This window comes from Aulonocara sp. 'chitande type north' Nkhata Bay, linkage group LG6 (assembly GCF_057382095.1).
Source record: "Aulonocara sp. 'chitande type north' Nkhata Bay isolate Kocher_YH1m ecotype deep benthic linkage group LG6, A_spYH_male_GT1.1, whole genome shotgun sequence".
NCBI classification, from domain to species: domain Eukaryota; kingdom Metazoa; phylum Chordata; class Actinopteri; order Cichliformes; family Cichlidae; genus Aulonocara; species Aulonocara sp. 'chitande type north' Nkhata Bay.
The window spans coordinates 33,295,931-33,315,233 of record NC_141349.1 but is presented as its reverse complement, the minus strand read 5'-3'; the positions used below and the strand labels follow the sequence as shown (position 1 = coordinate 33,315,233).

The 19,303-nt window shown below is 41.7% G+C and overlaps 1 protein-coding gene across 11 annotated transcripts in view; it reads left to right on the top strand.

The window, feature by feature from the left end:
- Nucleotides 1-19,014, top strand: part of add3a (adducin 3 (gamma) a) — a 103,955-nt gene extending 84,941 nt beyond the window's left edge. For 6 of the 11 annotated variants that reach the window (XM_086296409.1, XM_086296407.1, XM_086296411.1 and 3 more), the window contains 11 exons: nt 2,772-2,921; nt 3,363-3,506; nt 4,397-4,495; nt 6,016-6,192; nt 7,956-8,213; nt 8,446-8,550; nt 9,336-9,422; nt 10,187-10,222; nt 10,906-11,029; nt 13,493-13,585; nt 15,957-19,014. In XM_086296409.1, the coding sequence (XP_086152535.1) occupies nt 2,772-2,921; nt 3,363-3,506; nt 4,397-4,495; nt 6,016-6,192; nt 7,956-8,213; nt 8,446-8,550; nt 9,336-9,422; nt 10,187-10,222; nt 10,906-11,029; nt 13,493-13,585; nt 15,957-16,207 (1,524 nt within the window). In that variant the 3' untranslated portion in view covers nt 16,208-19,014. The remainder of the gene's footprint in view (nt 1-2,771; nt 2,922-3,362; nt 3,507-4,396; nt 4,496-6,015; nt 6,193-7,955; nt 8,214-8,445; nt 8,551-9,335; nt 9,423-10,186; nt 10,223-10,905; nt 11,030-13,492; nt 13,586-15,956) is intronic. The other 5 variants (XM_086296412.1, XM_086296413.1, XM_086296415.1 and 2 more) reach the window with 5 other exon arrangements.
- Nucleotides 19,015-19,303: the final 289 nt, after the last annotated feature.

Here is a 19,303-nt window from a genome sequence, read left to right as displayed (position 1 = left end):
TCTGTTATTCTATTAGCAAAAAGAAAACTTTTACCTTTGACAATGTTGTGTTAGTCTTAGTTTTAGCTCTGTTGCTGCACAAAGTAACAGATGATGCTCTTACCTTCTGTCTCTGGCTCAAATCATTGTAAAGTGTAATTAATCATGTCCATGATTGCAAACTCAATCAAACTTACTCGCCATAACTTTTACTAGAAGCCACAGAATCCTTAAAAGCAGTATATGGCAAACTTATTCAGCTGTGAGTATTTTTAGTTTGTTTGTCTGGACCACATCCATCTATCCTGTGGTCGGGCAGTAAAGTTGACCACAGCACTGCATACGCTGAAAGACAGAACAAATTCGTGTAACCTGGCACTTCCAGATTTTCCTTAGTGTTTGTGTTTTGATGCCAGTCCGGCACTGCTTTGTTTATATCCATCTGTTTAATCTCTCTCTCCACTTTCAGCCGGCTTTGTCTTAGTAAGCTCAATAGTTACATGATTAAGTTCAAGAGTTTAGGAAGGCAAAGAAATTGATTAGGAGGAAGTCATCCAGAATAAAGCGTGTCAAAGGTTGTGTTGGGGTCAGCTGTGGTGCAGTTGGCTTTGGTTAGTTTGCATCTGTCTCTCCCTGTCAGTATTACTCTTTGAGCTTTGAGGTGATTCTGAGGTCAGTTTGAGTTTGGAGTTGAAAAGAAAAAATGTTTGGTCCATCTGGTTGTTTTAGTTTAGTCTGAAGTCACAGCAAAGTTTCCCATTTCATGTCTCTAAACTTCTCATTGAAATTACTGTTGACTACACATCAGAGTCAAAAGGTGAGAGAATTACTCTCTTTACTCTTTGATTTGCTTGAATCAGGCAACCTTGAACCCTTGAAGGAATTCAGAGATTTCCTTTTCAGTTTCAACTGCCTGCTTCTGGCCCCACTCTCCTTATCAGCTTCTAATCCCCTCCCTACCATGCAGCTGCATCACATTTCAGATTCTTTGACACGTCCTTTGACTTATTTTTAAGATTAGAGGTGCTACACCGGCCATAAGGGCCTCTCAGTTTGAAGGGCTGAAGTTTGAAGGGCGTGACGGGGGTGATCCAATAATGGACCGGCCATGTGACATAACGGTGTTCGATCACACGGCAGCTGGCTATGGCTGTCAGGAGAGGGTGTGTGGAGACATAGATGGGGTTAGTTACTCACGCTTAGCTAGTGCCATTCACTTTCCTCTGCTGGAAAGATCAATAAATTCATCTGCCCAAACACCCATATGCCTTTTAAAAGTCTGAACACCACTCAGAATGCGTCTGAGGATTTTCAGCCTCATTTGACCCAAAGATCGGAAACAATCTGTGGACTCTCTTCAGGAAAGAGACGTATTAACCAGTCGAGCTGGTAATTGCTCAGGCGCTGTATTGGCCCCGTGCCAACACAATATGGTTAATTTTCAACAATATTTTTAGTCGTATGCAGTTTTCTGAGGTTAAATGTCTTACTGAATTTCCTTGTTTTACTAAAGAATGAATAAGTAGTGACCAGATCTAAAAAGGATGTAAAAGGAAATACACTCTAAACTATCCAAGTAGTTATAAACCTCAAACCAAGTAAAACAAGATTATTTATTCAGAAGTTTGAGTAGTGGCAAGTTTCCCATGGTAACACTTTGGTCTTACTTTTAAAAAATCTGTTATATTCTCAGTGATCAATACTCGAGTGTCAAGTTTTCTGCGAGGTGAAAACTTAAAGCCACACCTCCAGTAGGTTTGTGCAGTTTTTGTTATTGAATCGTTTTTTATTCCTAAAATAAAAATGATCTGTTGCTACCAAAGCTAATGAGTAGAGGCACAGCTCTGAAGAAGCCCTGGATGGGAAGGGTGGGTTTTTAGTTTGAGTAATATGATGATGAGAGATTAAAAACAGAGTTTGAAGGGGTTTAAAAAAAAAAATGTAATTCCTTTAATTTTGGAAGGAAATAGTTTCCTGCTCCACGCACACTTTAAGTACCAAACCCCACACTTTTGAGCTGGCTCAGTTTGAACTGGGTTTGTTTCATGAGCCTCTGACTGGATGATGGATGCCGTGTTCCTGGTGTGATAACACACTCTTGGACCTTGTTGGGGGGGGGGTCAGAAATGTGAGCAGGCTGCTTCTGGCTTGTATCACAGAACAACATGTGCTTAGTGATGCCAATTGTGCACAAGGTCTGCAGGCAAAGTTGTGTTTTCGGTTTGTTATTAGGTTTTACTGTGAGGACTGACATCTGCACTTGCTCTTCCTCCAGGTTTTATATCACAGTCTCTGTGTCCAGTTATCAGTCTCTCTCCCCCCCCCCCCGGTATTGTACTCTCTGTCCCTCCAGGTCCTCTATATATCTTTTGACTCGAATGCTTTTCTCTCCGGTCATGTAATCGAATAACTGTTAACTGCTTGGTAATGAAGTTGTCACAGTGAGTCCACTCCGTTCCACTATTATGTTTCCTGGTAAAGCGTAAATTCATTTCCCAGAGATGAGCATACAGAAAGGAGGAATTGTTGTAATGTGATTTCTGTGCCATCATACTCACAGATGTTGGCTTATCTTTAGGCCTGCTTGGTTAACACTGCAGGGTTATAACCTGCTTGTGAGCTAGTTTTGTATCGGCATATTTGATTTCACTGATGTTGTGATGGTTTACAGTACATCGTCTCTCTGTGGCCTCTAAAGCCCTGCCGTACTCTTGCCGCTTATTGCTTGGGTTAAAGTGTTTTTAACCACTCAAAGCAGATATCCTCAAAGCACCCTATCCTTGCCTCCCCAGGTGAAAGTCAACATCATCGGGGATGTGATCGACCAGGGCTCCACCAACCTGAGGATCGACCCCGCAGGTTTCAGCCCCCATGCTGCCATCTACTCCATGCGTCCAGACATCCGCTGCATCATACACGTGCACACTCCTGCCACAGCAGCTGTAAGTTCACATTACCACACGTTATATTATACCCAACCTTGCAAACCTCTCTGTGATGATTTTCCCTGCAGATTGGTGCTTGATGCTTATTTTTTTTAAGAGGGGTGCGATTTCAATTTGAGAAGAGGTATTTCAGGCTGGATGAATTTGAATAGTGAAGTGATATCCCGTAAAATTACCTTGACACCTCGACCAAAAGGGAATATCTTTAAACGACTCGACAGCGCAGAAATGAAAGTTTTCAACAACAAAGATGCTCATCACCGCAGTCATCAGAGAGCGCCAGAGTTTCCAAGCTTTCTTCCCACAGGAGCACCAACGAGAAACATCTGCTGCCGAACGTTAAAGAATAATGCAGCTATACAGCTGTAATCCACCGGTCAACGTTTCTCATTGCTGGCATGTCTCTGCTGTCTCCTTCTCACCTTTCTCCTGCTTCAGGTGTCATCTATGAAGTGTGGTATCCTGCCCATTTCCCAAGAGGCGCTGATCTTGGGTGATATTGCCTACTACAACTACCAGGGCAGTCTGGATGAGCAGGATGAGCGCATAGAGCTACAGAAGGCCCTGGGGCCAACAACAAAGGTAGGCGAAGCGAGGAGACTAAACATTGTGCAACATCTTCCATCACTTTTGCATAATTGGTTTGCGATTTGAAGAATCCACACGGTAAATAAAAAGTGCAAACAATAAACTTAGCTTTGTGCAGATGTATTAAAAAGCTTTCTACCAGTATCTCTAGCTTCAGACTGGAGTGTGTATGTCCCAGAGGTTTGCTGATAAAAAAGAGCCAAAATGTGTCTTTGAGTCGCGTTTCTGCAGTCTTTCAGACAGCAGACCAAAACTTTTAGAGGCTTGGAGCAATTTAGGCCCATATGTTGGGGTAGTTCAAAATAATCAAGCCTGTTTTAGATCTCATCCCTTTAACCTAAGACAGGAAAACGATTGAAATATCAGGGTGTTTATTTCGAACAAGGAGCAATAGTAGGGCAGTCAGGCACCCTTATTTTGGGTTTTCTATTTGCCTTCCATGTGTATGTCTTGCTTTCTGGCGTCTTTAAAAAAAAAAAAAAAAATCACCGGTTGATGGAATTTAAACTGGAAAACATTCTGGGAATTCAAGGGAGTTTCCGCTGCTTGTCTGTTGCCAGGTTCTGATGTCATCGCCCAGTGGCCAAGCCCTTGTTGATACATAAAATCATAATGATTTCAACCTTCAAACTCTTGAAGCTCTTCTGTCCCCTGGGCCAACATTTTTTAAGAACTAGAGAAAACAGAGCTTCTGGATACAAATCAGCATGAGCACGCACATTCTCCATCAGTACTTCCATTGACTTGGTTACTTGCTGAATAAATAAAATAAACACCATCTAACGGTCTCATTTAATACAAGTTAGAGAAATGGACCTGTAGTGCCTCTCTGTGATCGGACTCTTCTGATGCTTACAATGACTTTTTCTGTGTGCGCGTTCCAGGTTTTGGTGCTGAGGAATCACGGCGTGGTTGCTCTCGGGGAGACCATCGAAGAGGCCTTTCACTACATCTACAGCGCTCAGTATGCCTGTGAAATCCAGGTACACATTGCAGAGCCAAGTGCTGCTGGTACCCAGTACATTCCTGCCCGACACACACACACGCTCACGCTCACACTCACACTCTCTCTCTTCGGCTTCCAAACACACGCATTAGTCCAGGAGGGCGGTAGCTTTCCTGCTAAATCTAATCTCCACAGCTGCTTTCACATTTCTCCCTCTCTATTTTAAGAACACTCTAACTCATAATCTCTCCCCATGTGGAAAATGTTGGCCAAACACAGCTTTATAATAAGGCTATTAGGAGTCTGATGAAGGGAGCAACAATCTGATGTGTTATTGTTGACGCTGGTCCAAAGCAGCATTAAGAGAAGGATGGTGTTCTCCGTGTTTTGTTTTTAATTAGTAAAGCTGAACAGAAGGTGATACATAAGATTTCAAGGGGTGAGAATTGGGCAGCATGAATGAATGTTTATTGACTGCATGTTCATTTTGAGGTTATCTTAAGTGTATATTCATATTTCATGTAATGTGTCGGTCTGCGTAATCTTTTCCGATAAGATGGCGATAAGCCCGGAGAGCGGTGGCGTGTTTGTCAGGGATTGTGGATTAGCTCAACTTAGCTGTAGCAGTATTTGAAATGGAACATAAGAAATAATATTTTTTTTTAAATCTCAGTGGTCATTCAGACACTTCTCACTGCCGTGTATTTATAAGGGTTTGGATCTGTTTGTTGTGCACCTGTTAACATATTGCCAGACGTCCTCTTTAAGTGACCTTTGGTGTCCAGCAGTGGATTCTTTGGGTCCTGTGGGCTGCAGGATGGTGGATCTTTTACTGGTGTGTGTTGTAGTGCACTGCTGGTGGAGGTTATTAGTGAGTGTCATTGACTTTGGGGTGTGTGCTTGGTTTGCAGCATCGATTAGGTGGATGCTGCATGTCAAAATAACATCCACGTGAATTACCCAGAATATCAAACTGTAACAAGCTGATAAACGCTGCCCACTTTGCTCGGTGGTAGTTTGGTTGGTGCAGCTGACTGCTGTGCAGCTGTTTCCATTTTGAAGGGGCAGTTGTAGCATTAAGTGAAAATACAGCTGTGTTGGATTTCTGTTGTCTTGCTTTTTGTTCTTGCGTGTCTTCCTGTTCATTGGTGAATATGGTGGATTTTAGAGATGAACGGCTGTGCCCCCCCCGCTCCACTGTAACAGCAAACCAAATCTCCTGATTGACTCTCCCTGGTCAAGCAAAAGAAAACATTAATCCATCCCGCAAAGCCCAGCCCAGCTTAATTTCTCGAAATAAATCCCCTCAGGCATGTTTGCATGTCATCTACTGTAAATTCAATGCCGTGGTAGCCGGAGGGGTCTCTCATTTTGGTTTTGCTAAATGATACTTTTAGTCTGCAGGGGAAATGGTCAGGAAATTTGTTCCTGCTTATGCTCCTTTTAGATAGATGATCCAATGCCGCACATGTATTATGAGAAGGAGGGGGGTGTTGTTTATTTTTGTGTTGCGTAAGCCACCAGTAGAAGCTCACGTCTGTCTCCCTCTGTCCTCAGGTTAATGCCATTTCTTGTGCTGGAGGTGTGGACAACCTTATAGTGCTGGACCAGGAGAAGTACAAATCACGAGTGTTCGCCGTCGCCTCGGCGGGTGCTATCAACATGGCTGGGCAATACAAGTGGAAAATCGGTGAGCTGGAGTTTGAGTCTCTGATGAGGATGCTGGATAATCTGGTAAGTGTATAAAGAAAAACCTAAACATCAAAAGTGAAAGTTTTGTCAGTTTACCACACAAACCCCCCCGAAAAAGACACAAAAAAGACCTAAATAAACACTTGCATAGTTTTAAAAAAGATATATATGACACAAAAAATGCATAATAATCATAAAATAAATCATTTTAATCTTTACTTGTTGTGGCTTTGTGAAATCAGGAGTGTAATCATTTGTTTTAGCAAAGTAACCCATCTTGGTTTCACTTAACATGAGTAAGATCCCTGCTTCAAAACCAGGAGTAGACACAAATCCCTGGTATCCAAGGGTATCCAGTGTGAAAGCACTCAGTTACTGATTTATAAAACGATAATAACAGGCCTATATGGATTTCATAAAAGTGTCACATCTGGTGTTTAACCACTATGGCACACATTTGGTCTGAGGTTCGTTTTAGTTCACCTTTCTGTTTGTTTCAGTCTTATTTCTCTTGCACTAATGATGGAGAACTATTCAGCTACTAGCTGTGGTGGCTAGTGTGGGTGAACAATACTGGAAAAGGGCGCCACCTACAGTAAACTAAACTTTTAACTTGCAATGCAAAGAAGCAGTGCTGATTCCAAAGCTCATCTTTGGAAAGAACAGCAAATGAAACTTAAAGGAAATGGAGGAGCGTTTTGTTAGTACAGTGATAACTTTAAAAATCTGGAGTGGTTCAGTCCCTGGAGATTTGCTGAATGTTCTTCCTTGTCTCAGATTCTCATGCCTTTTGTCCTCCTTGCATCTCTATCCGCGTGTGCTTCGCTCGCCTGCTTCACCCGACACTTTTCACCTTTCTCCATGCTTCCCTCCCACCTTTCTCTCCTCTTTTCCCCCTCTGCTTTCTCAATGAATCACTGCCTCCCAGACTGTTGCAACTTTGAATAGTTCATCTTTGTCTCCCTTGCTTTCCTACTCTCCCCCTTTACACACTTCATAAACGGCATTTGTGTCAGATAAATTCTTGGATTCAGGACAGGACCAAGGCACATTTGTAACAAAAAGGGAGAAAGTGGGAGAAAAATCGAGTAGTTATACTGTGTCTCGGCAAGCTGCCAGCTGTGAATATTTAGAAATGTCTGAATATAAAGCAGAATTTTGCAGGAGGAGATCACGCCAGCTCAGTTAGGTTGAAATGTCAGTATCGACTGAGATGTGGGGGCTGAGATGAAAAGGAAAGGGGGAAAGACAAAAGAACGGAACCTCGCTGTCAAGCCTGGTGTGGAAAACTGTCTGAAAACCAGCTGGACTAAAAGAGTGCACTGAGGGACGAGCGATGGGAATGTGAGAGAAAAAGATGGTTGGGAATAAAGTGGAGAGAGAGAGAGAGAGAGAGAGAGAGAGGAAAGGAAGAGGATGGAGGGAAAAGGGTGAGAGAAAAAGGGGGTCAGACAGGAAATGACTATCTAACGCTGTCCTCTGTGTTGCCAGAAAGCCTGCAGTCAAAGCACAGTCTTTCTTTTCCATGTGACTAACTATGAAACTGGCAGGCCAACCAGCATTACAGGAATCAATGCTTATTTCTGTCGTTCATGTACTAAAAACGAAACCGATTGAATGTTTATTATTTATAATGTCAGCTGTGAAATCAATGTCATGATACAAAACTTATTCTGGAGCAGTAGTCATGGATGATGTGGGGAGACTACTGTGACATATGACAAGGCCTATGTAAATGTATGGATCAGCACAAACCAGATAAAAGAAAGCAAACCCTACATGTGATCCTCTGCGACGCCTTTTAGGGCTACAGGACAGGCTATGCATACCGGCACCCCATCATCCGGGAGAAGCCAAGGCACAAGAGCGACGTCGAGATCCCCGCCACGGTTACAGCGTTCATGTTCGAAGAGGACGCGGATAGTGGTGCAACACGGCTGCCCTTCAAGTTTCTCCAGCAGCGGCAGCAGAGGGAGAAGACACGCTGGCTCAATTCACCCAACAGCTACACCAAGGTCAGCGTAGAAGGTGGAGAGGAGCGCTACAACAGCCGGACAACCACGGTGAGCAGTGTGGCTGGGAAAGTTGGTGTGTACATACCCACAGCTACTGTGGACTGCTGTGTTTTGGCTGGACTTGCATCCCAGTGCTAAGAACAAATGGTACTAGATCACCATCTAGTGGCTAAATTGTGAACTACAGGGGTTCAGCTGCATCATCATTATTATTTTTAATATTATTAATATTATTATTATATTTTTTGAAACAAAGTTTTCACTGGTCTTCTGTTAACAGTGGATGAAGGCAGATGACCCAGGAACCCCAATTCGTATCGAGGATCCCAATCAGTTTGTCCCTCTCAACACAGATCCCACTGAAGTGCTGGCGAAGAGGAACAAAGTAAGTAAAACTACCATTTTTAGCAGACGCTTGATGCTTTCAACGTGACGAAAATCTAAAGATGGAGTGACAGAAATTGTAGGATACACTTTACTATTTTGTGCTGGGTTCTGTTTAAAAGTGTGAGGATATTAACACTTAATTAATAATTAAATAAATCTCTATTATAGCCTCATATGTTTAAGGAGGGCATAACAGCCACAATGCTACTTTGAAGTATCAGGTTTTTTTGTTTTACTATTCTGAAAGCCAAATATGAGCATATCTACACCAGGGGGTAGCTAACTAGAGCCATGCTAAATAGTAATAGTATTAATTTTACTATAAAGGTAATAATGTTTCAATAAAGATTATCTAGAAATCACCAAACAAAGCAGAAAACAGTCTAAATCAATCATTCAGATTAACAGAGGTGAGGATTTACAGCAGCCAGTCCCCTAAATTTAACATTTATAGTATCAAAGTAGATTAGTTATAAAAATAATTTTAAAGAGTCGCCTACTGTACAGTTGTTGTCAAGAGTGTCTCTTTCTACCATACTTTTATGTGTATAGTCTGGTCCCCATGTAATCATGCGACTGTATAATTTGTAGTCAGTGCTTGAGAAGACGGCTACATTTGAACTGTCACTGCACTGGTTTTAGAGCATCTTACAAAATCAGTACAAATCTAGGCACTGAAACATCTGACTGTATCAGGCATGTTGTCCTGATTCCTGACAGAATGTTTGTGTTCACTTGTTTGGGTTATTAGAGTAAGTCACCGTGTGTTTCGTCCCGTTACAGATCAGAGAGCAGAACCGGCTTGATGTGATGTCATCAGGGCCGCGGTCTCAGCACCTCGCAGGCATCCCTGTCGATGAACCGCGAAAGGTGAGAATTTCCTCTTTCTCGCCTCTAAACCTCGTGTTCTGTGGAAACCGTCGTTTTTAGAGAGCAGAGCTTCAAAGAAGAAAGTATCTGGTGGTAAACTGTAGATGTGTAACATCTAATATCTGTTTTAACAAGACAGGTTTTCACAAAAAATGCATAAAGTTTAAGCAGTTAGATGCTGTGACTTAACAATAAATACTTTTAATTCCTCTTAAAGGGCACACCGGGGTACATGACAAACAGTTTTTGCAGGATATTCTTCAATTAACAGAAAGTCCTTACAGATATTTGAAGAAAATCCAGAATAGCTGGTGTTGATAATGCTATAAAAACAGTTGAGGTTTGCAGGACATCTTTATCTAACTTTAAGGAGAAACTTATAGGTGGGCTTAGTTGTTCTGGCTGATTAGAGATTTGCTTTTTTGTGATTATGATAGAGCTTTTCTGCATATTACAGGAGTTTCCTAATCTTAATGACTTAGTGAGAACATTAGAGGAGGAGGACTCTCCAAAACTATTAAAAAAAAAAAACTTTATCCAAAATTGTTCAGACTGCCAGTTTAAGCCACTTTAATGACATCTCTTGAACACTAGGGGGAGACAAGTAAACACATTTATAACGGATGAAATGAAGCTCTTGACAGTTGCACTTTACTAGCAAGGATAGAATTGAATGTATAAATTAATGGAACAAGTGAAGTAAAAATGTCTCAACTAGAAGTTGTGGTGCTGATGGTTTCGTGGTTTAATGTTTTGTCTTGAAGGATCTGGTGCAGATAAACGTTCTGGTAAATACCAACGTACGTTTTCCTGTCTGTGGTTGTTTTTAGTTTTTTACTTTTTTTTTTGTTCGTTTTATGATTTTTAACACTTCATCACTCGTTCTGATCAAAAACCACTGCATGTGTTGTAGTAGAGTTTTGCTTTAAAATTGACAACTGTTTTCAATGTATTACTTGTTTGCTTTAAACGAAACTGCACTTATTCGTGAGAGTTGTTGAAGTGTGATGATTTGTTGGAGCACGAGTCTTTTTCTGACATTTTTAGGCAGAAAGCTTAGCAGAGATTTAAGCTCAAGTGCGTTGTGTGTGTGTGCACGAGTGTGAGTAATAAACACATCTTGCGTGGAGTTGATTAGATGTGGACTCTGTGATGTGGTTTTATCTTTACACGAGCTGCCTTAGTCATCCTCTAATGAATGATTGTCATCCTCAGACACAGTGGGTGTTTGTGCCATTTTTAAAAAACGTATTTTTCTTTTAAGTCGGTCAGTGCAGTCATGACTAAAGAGGCGGTGTTGTTTTCTCTGTGTGTGTGTGTGTGTGTGTGCATGTTTTTTTTTGGTACGTGTACCTTTGGTGTGTGCTTGTGTGTTAGTACATGGTTTGTTTTTTAAATTTCAGAGTGTGTGCCAGTGCCTCCTGATTATTTCTCTCTGTGTACGTGTGTCCCATCCTCACCCCTCTGCCTGTCTCCTCCCCAGCCATACGTGCCCACAGAGGAAGAGCAGATGGCTCCCCTGCCTCCCAACCCTTTCAGTGAGTTGTCAGAGAAGGCGCTGGAAGAGTATCGCAAGAACGTGGAGAGAAGGCAACTGGGCCTCAGCGGTACGGCACATACGCTCACGAATACACTTCTGTTAACAACCATCAAAGCTCACGCACACATGGCGAGATGAACTCGAACCCAGAGTTTTCTTTCCTGCTGCCAGCTGCAGACGACCTTACCAATCGGTGAAGGTTCATTAAACAACAAAATATTGAGCCGGGGCTTGAAACAAATTGGATCAATAATCAATATGCAAGATACAATTTGAGCGCGCACATCGGGAGATTAGTTTGAGCCAGCAAGAGGAATTGTCATCTGCTTAGCTGGGTGCTGGCGTCAGTTTACTCCGGTGCAGGAAACTGGTCCTTTTCTTTTAATTTATCACTTTATATCATGGTTTTGATACATTTATTTAAAGTAAATCTTCTTTTTTTTTTAAATGCTGGTCTATTAACCATCACAATCATCTTTAATAACCCTGAAGGAAAAACTAAGACCTCAAGAAATCTTGAATATGAATTTATCCGGTTCCGCTTGTATCTCTTGAGAGCTGAGTGAAATCAGTTTGTGTTGCCCCTGGATTAAAAGCTCATCGGCACCTAAAACTACTGTTGGTGTTTGAGTCATTAAAGGGGTTTTTTGCACGTTTTAAAAGACTTTAAACTGTGGAAAAAATAAGACACTAAGAGCCAGATATTCAAAAGTCCTTAAAATAAACAGCTGGAGCAGATTTCAACTTGAGCTTAAAACTAATCAGGATTTCTTAAAATTGGTTCTGCAATTACAAAGCCGTCCCCTTGGAGACTGATTAGTAAACAGCTCAACTTTCCTTTGTGCCCTCTCAGCAGTCTGGTGGTAACAAAAGATTTAAATGATCTCGGTCAACGCGTGCACAGACGCACATCTATATACCTATACGTCTATATCTATATGCAAGGTCTATGGCTGCTTTAAACTGTGTTAACCTTGTCAACACACACACACAAATACACACACAAGTCAAGGCTAATCATATTAGCCTTCTGTCCTATTATCTTTCAGAGAGGCAGAGGAAAAATCAATAGCGAATCAATATCTGGGGGGCCTTCTGTCACACTGGAGCACAGTGAAAGTGTATTTGTGTGTTGTGTATATTTGGGTAAGGCCATGTGTATGGATGGCTGCAAATGTTCTTCTGTGCATATGAAACATGGTGCGACTGTATGTGTGTAAGGGGCCAGTGTGACTAAGATGGCAGAGCGAACAGACAGCAGGTCTTCACACCCGCCACATGATCAGAGCCCGTTGCTATGACACTTTTGCCCCCATAGCCCCATGAATCCCCGGTGACCAATCTGGAGACAAGCTGGAGACCGTCTGGAAAGGCCTGATACATGCTCGGCCCGGACACGCACACACACGTTTATAGGCTTAGCCTGCGATTAGTTGTGACATGCAGATTGTATATATTGATCATTTTTTAAAAAACAGATTGATTATAATGCGCATTATATAAGAGAACTGATCAAATTGAGCTATATGTGACATAGATATGTATGAACACATGTACAGATGCGTATTATGTGCTATATGTTTCACATGAGGTGACAAAATGACTACACACACTGAGATCATCTCATCTGAGGCTCGCACGCATTTTTATCTGTGTATATACAGAACACCGAGTACTATCACTGCACAGATCAGGCTGTTATGCAAACACGTCCTATACGCTGTGCTTGTAGGAGTTGTGAATGATTGTGACGACTGCCAGCTCGATGTGTAAGCCCGAACGTACTAATGAATGTGTTAAAGTGATCAGGGAACGTCTTTCATTCAGACTAATTGGTGTTTAAAATAAAATTAAGCTACTGTAGCTAAGCTGCGTGGCAACACTATGTGCTCCTTATGGTTGGATAGAATTGTTTAAGAATCTAAAGTTCAAAGGGGACTCATTATGCTTGTTTCTTTATCTATTTTAAAGAAGAATATAAACTTTTCTCATAATCTCCTTATTCTATATAAGAGTGACTGAGATTTCTTTTCTTTCTTGCCCTAAACTAAATTTTTCTGTATTTAAATGTCTCACAATACAAATACTTCAGTCTATGTAAATGAGACATCTCATAAAGAAAGTTTAAACTTTGGTGGTCTAGCTAGCAGTGGACCACAAGTCACCATCAAGAGCGTTGTCTGTGTTAAGGTTTAGCAAAATGTTACAGTGTGTGCTCAGCCACCCACGCCCGGGGGCGGGTGGATTGATGGCACTCTGATAGCTGGGTGATCAGCAGACAAGGATTTTGTAAATTTTGTTGGAAAACAGCTGTGCATGCCCTGATTCTAACATGTGTGTGTGTTACCACTAATCTGTCAACCTCCCCACCCCACTCCCTCCGGACCCTTCATCCCAATTCCCTCCAACCTCTCATCCCACTCACCCCTGCTGTCTTCCCTCTACTTCCACCCCCTACACCCTGCCACAATCCTCTCATCCAACCCTCACAACCTCCCCCCACCTGGCCCCGTCCCTACCCTCCCTGCAGATGGCGAGCACGAGCTAACCTCTGACGATGGCTCCACTCTCTCTCAGTCTCTGTCTGTCACCCAGTCCCCGCAAAGCACTTCAGCTAAAGAAGGTATCACTCACTCACAGACTGAATTGTTTTTCAGAATGAGCTTCACTGTCTTGCTTTTTGACTTTAATGTCCGACGTGTGTTTGTGGACGAGCATGAGAGCGTAAATTTAACTGCAATAGACTAAATGCTTATTATACAGTGCCTGAACTAGCTCATGCTGTACTAACTAGTCTTTCATGTTAAAACGTGGTCATCTAATTCAATGAAACTGCAACAGTTTCACTACATTTAATACCTCTCTGGCTTTTTTTTTTTTTTTTTTGGACAATTCAAATTTATATTGGGTTATGAAAATGTAGCATTGCCTGAAAGGTATGAATTCATATTTTATACACTTATTATTTTGCCATTGAGGGTCCAAAGGTTTGTTTGTTTTTTAGAGCAATGGGAGAAGCAATTTTTAAAGACTTGAAGTCTTGTAAACTTATCAAGCATTCAGGGATTTCTGTGATTTTGCAATTGGTTGCCAGAGAGTAGCTGCTTCAAGAAATGGCATCAATTTGTGGTTATATCAGTCCAGCACTTTTCTCTCATTTTATTGCTAAGATAAACGAACTCCCTCCTGATGAAAACTCATACTTCCATTTTCTGCTAGTTATCTGGGTCTGCTACGGTGTGAGTAGTGATGCCCAGACCCCCCTCTCACCAGACAGTCTTGGGGGGGTAAGCTGTCTACCATGTCCTGCCCAGAGGTCTCCTCCTTGTTGAACATGCCTGAAACACCTTGCCTAGAAGGCGTCCTGATCAGATGCCTGAGTCGCCTTTCCTTTTGATGTAGAGGAGCAGCATCTCTCCTCTGAGCTGCTCACCCCTATCTCTAATAGAGAGCCCAGACATTCAAAGAAGGCTCATTTTGCCAACAGTTAAATATTCGTTTGGTCACTACCTACAGCTTGTGGCCATAGATGAGAGTAGGAACATGGATCAGCCAATAAATTGAGAGCTTTGCCGTCATGCTCTGCATCACTTCCTAATGAAAGATACAAGACGGTATTGATTTTCTTATTTGGCTCATTCAGTGTTTTTATCTAAACTTGAGGTTTTGTCGCAGTCTTACACGCATCATTATAAAGACTTATCAAGAGTGAATGTTCATTTGGTGTTAACATCACAGATCTGAGGGATTGGTAATGGGAAGTTTCACATCACTGGGTTTCTTGCCTGTTGCCGCCCTTTGAATGTATTTCGTCTGTTAACACGCAAGATTGACATTTGAAGCCATTTGGTGTGCCGCCAAGAAATGGCAGGATCATAGAGGTCTCTCTACAAGTTGTAAATAATGGCACTATGGGACTGGCTTCCTGTCCACTTCCTTCCAGGGCAAACACGCAAAACCACACAATAACAATTAACCAATAACGGCGCGTTCACTCAGGGGACCTATATTTTAGAATAGAATAGAATAGAATTCAACTTTATTGTCATTGCACATGCACAGGTACAGGGCAACGAAATGCAGTTTGCATCCATCCAGAAGTGCTTTAGTGATATAGATATATTACAATATATATTAGCAATAATATTTTCTGACACTGTCACCATGAGGTCAGCTGTGGTGTACAGCAAGCCTTTTAGTCCAACCATCTGGTTTTTATGCAATGATGAAAATAACCTGAGAGGACACGTTTGGTGCGTAATATGAAACCAGCGCCCTGGATTGGTTAACCTGCATTTGCAGCACAGAGAACGGAGATGTGACGCTTCCCGGCATGTTACGTGAACACCGATTAAGGCAGTGTGTGCAGTGTGCTGTTCAAAGCTCCCATTTTGTTGGGTTGAAAGGAGGGCAGACTCTCTGGGCTATCAGGTCACTGGGGTTTTTACGCAGGGATATTACGAAATATGTAGAGCACGGGGACACTGTGTGATTAGTACATCCGACAACAGAGCCTCGCATTTGGCACAAGAGGACACAATGAGACACAATAAGAGATGAGACATATTCAGTGTGAGGAAAATATATTGATTTAATCAGTCATTCCTCCAATATGATAACATGAACATGCACCTCAGTGATGCTCCACCAGTAATAGTTATGAGTTTGTTCTTGGTGGACATCCACAAGCTGAAGATTCCTATTGGTGGAAAACGACTAGAAAAGAGCCAGTTTTAATGAACTCTGTTTAACTACCAGATAATAGCTTGTATGCCAAAATGCTAAACATGATCATGATGTAAAAAGCCAAAGAATATTTTATTTGAAAAGAGAATGCCTTGCAGCTCATAGATTTACCCTACATGTATCCCTTCCAAAGAACACTTAAATCCAGGGAGCTCTTCTTTGTCGTGGGAGAATTTATCACATCTTGCAGATGTTGTGCCCGATGTTTTCACCTCTAACTTGTGTCTGGCTAATTTCCCTTCCCGCAGAGAACCACACAGGACTGATGAACGGTAAAAACGACCACGGGGACGTGGACGAGGAGCTGTCAAAGCGCGTGAGCCAGCTGACCACCAGCGTCGAGAGCGTGGAGATCACCGTGCGCTCCGGGGAGAAAATCGAAGAGGCCCTGTCCCCCGAGAGCTCGCCCTCCAAGTCGCCCAACACCAAGAAGAAGAAGAAGTTCCGCACCCCATCCTTCCTGAAGAAAAACAAAAAGAAAGAGAAGACGGAGGCTTGAGAGCGAGCAGGCAGCAGGGGGCGAGGCAGACGGGGAGATCATCTGCATAGAAGAATGAGGGGCAAGCAAACCCCCGTTTTCTGTTTTAATAATGTCTGTTTTTATTTTGTTTTAAATGTCCTTTTATGTTTTTAATTTTATTTGTTTTTTAACAAAAGGTTTTATGTGCAAAAGGCAGAGGAAACGAATTAACAAAAATCTGTTTGTAATAAAAAAAGAGACGTTTTCTCCTTCTGCAAAAAGACAAGAAAGCTTAGGGGTTTGGGGCGGGCAAGCGAGGCCACAGATTAAAACTGCAACAGATGTGGGGTGGCTAGGGCTGGTAGTGGGGTGTCTGCACACCTGACCTCCTGTGCAGGGCTTTAACGGGGCTCCTTGAAAGTGTCATTGAAGGCCGGTTTAGATCCTGAGTTTTTGGCTACTCCTGTGATTATTCCCGGGTTGAAAAATGGAACGTGAAACCACGTTGTTTTTTTCTTGCTTCAAATAATTGGAATGCAGCCCGAGTGTTGTAAAACTGCACACGTTTAAAAGAAACGCTTTTTTTCCTCCCCTTCTAAGACCTTCCAGCCCTTTTACCACCTCCTCCTTCTTCTTCTTCTTTTTTTTTTTTATATCCCGGTCACCTGACTCTGCATATGGAACAGCGAGACCACATAAAATTTCAAGTCACACTGGAAAACTGGTCTCAGAGGGAAAAAGAAAACAGCCACAGGGTTTGTGTTGATTTATTTACTGTGAGAGAGGCTCTCTCACGCTCTTCAGGCTACTGTAAGCACAGGCTTCTGACAAAAACCTTCTTTTCAGCTTGTTGTGGTTGAACTACAGATGAGTTTTAAGAGTAGAGACAGTGAGGCTGACAGTCTATCACAACTTTTATCTGAGAGAGAATATTTATGTAGCATTTTTTTTTTCATCTTGTCCTTTTCATCTCAGTGTTTGTTGGTTTTTTGCCAAATTAATGGGAGGAAAAAACAATCTCATCTTAAGCAAGCATCTCTATTTCTAGTTTGTCATCTCATTTTTACTGAACACAAATTTGGTATTAGTTGACTGTTTTGTACTCATTTCTAAGCTTTTACAGAGAATACAGATGTTATGCATGATTTCTCTTTTTTTCCTGTTTTCTGTTTTTTTGCAGCAACTGAATTTATTTGGCTGTCTTCTGTAGTGATGCCTGATTTTTTATTTTTTTTTTTCAAATTATATTCTAACCTTCAGAGTACACAAAGTTACTATATAACACAGATATATGAAAACTGGATATGTTGGCTATAGATTTTTTTTCTCGTTAGCTATATATTTTTTATTTCATGGTGCAGCACTTTTTGTGGTATATAACACATTTTAGTTGCAAGTGGTTTCACCAGTGAGGAGGATCGTGAAGTAATTTGGTAAAAGTCGTGCAAGTAGAAAGCGAGGCATGGTGTCGGGGAGCGGTCAGGACCCAGAAAGTGAGTTGAATGAAGACGGACAGAATAATCTTTCATTGGTGTCACACGTGAGAAAATATTACTGTGCTCAAGCAGCGTTTCTGCTAAACGCAGTCCCCAGCTGCGATGGGAAGCATGGGTCATGGAGAGTAGAGCGGTGACGTCTTTTTGTTTGGTGTGTTTGTGCGTGCGTGCGTGTGTTTTTAAGCCATATTGTAATTTTTTTCCTCCATTATTTTAATAAGACAAGGGTTGTGATTCTTATCTGCCTGCTCAGGCGTCATAGACCCTAATAAGAACTCTGTTAAATCACCCCAGTGACTGCATCGACACCCCTCAGGCACCTCAAAACTTTATTATTTTATTTTATATTTTTGCAGTGGCTACACTCACAGCAGCTACGCCTCCTTGCTTAATTTGCGGTTTTATTTCCTCCAAGAACTGGAACATCATTAGGAGGTCATAGGACATTTTATTTTTTTATGATTCCTTTCCGGGCCCGGTCATTATTTCAGCTTCTAAAGCCTCCCCTCCTGTAATTTCTCTTCTAAACACGATCCTGTTGTAACTGGCGGATGACCCACAGTTGAACTCAGCAAAGCCAAAGTGTGATGGGTTGCTGCATATCCTCCCCCCTGCAGTTTAACCAGATGTACCAATATCCCAGCTAGCAATGTGAAGTATTGGATTTGGAGGGAGTGCGGGAGGGTTTAGGGGCACATCTTTAGCCGTGTTAAACGATAGCTTTTGGCTCCGGGCGAAGAACTGAGGGCACACAACTGAAAGATGGAGAAAGAGAGGAAATGGAAGTGCTTATCTGTGTGTAGTAGACAGGAGCAGGGGAAAAGGACAACCTGATACTAACACACCATATTTTCACCACTCAGATGTTGTTTTTTTGGTTTTCTTTGATACATCGCTCCTCCAGGAAATCTTTTTTCATCCTCCATTTGTATCGCAGTACGGTTTTTTTTTCTTTTCTTTTTTTTTTTTTTAAGTTTGCAGAACGCATTAGGTGGTGTTTTTTTTTTTTTTTTATTAACCCCTTTTTTTCTTTTTTTAGCAAAATTGCTTCCAGATGAACTGAATTTGCATCACATCCTTTTTATTTTCTCATCTGTTTTTGACTGTTTGCACCTTGCTTTGCTAATGTCTCACCCTCTTTTTTTTCTTTTTTTTTTTTCTGTTCAACACAAAAAAACAAACCAAAAAAAAGTAAACAAACAAAAAGAACGAGTTTTGCTTTGGCATGCCAGAATGAGCCAAGCTACTTTGTGACCTGTGAAAATCCTATATAAATGGTTATCTAATGGAGTTGCTTTTAGATGTATTGCTAATCTGTGTAAATTCACAAATAAAACTGTATTTTAAGAACCCGATGCTCATTTTTTTTCATGTTTGTGCTTCACAGTCCATATCATTCTTCAGCTTTAGTTTGACATAATCCATACACAATCATTTTACTTTAACATTTCCATGAACGGAGTAGTTTTATAAGCTTAATGCTGCATTTTCATGAGGTTTCAGTATTGTAGAACAGCCTCATGGAAGAGAAAGACCTGTGCTGACATACAGGACGCTTTGTTGAGTGAGCATGGGTGGGGTGGTGGTGGGTGGGGGGACTCTGGTGCCTTTATCTTTAATCAAGGAGTGAATTAATATG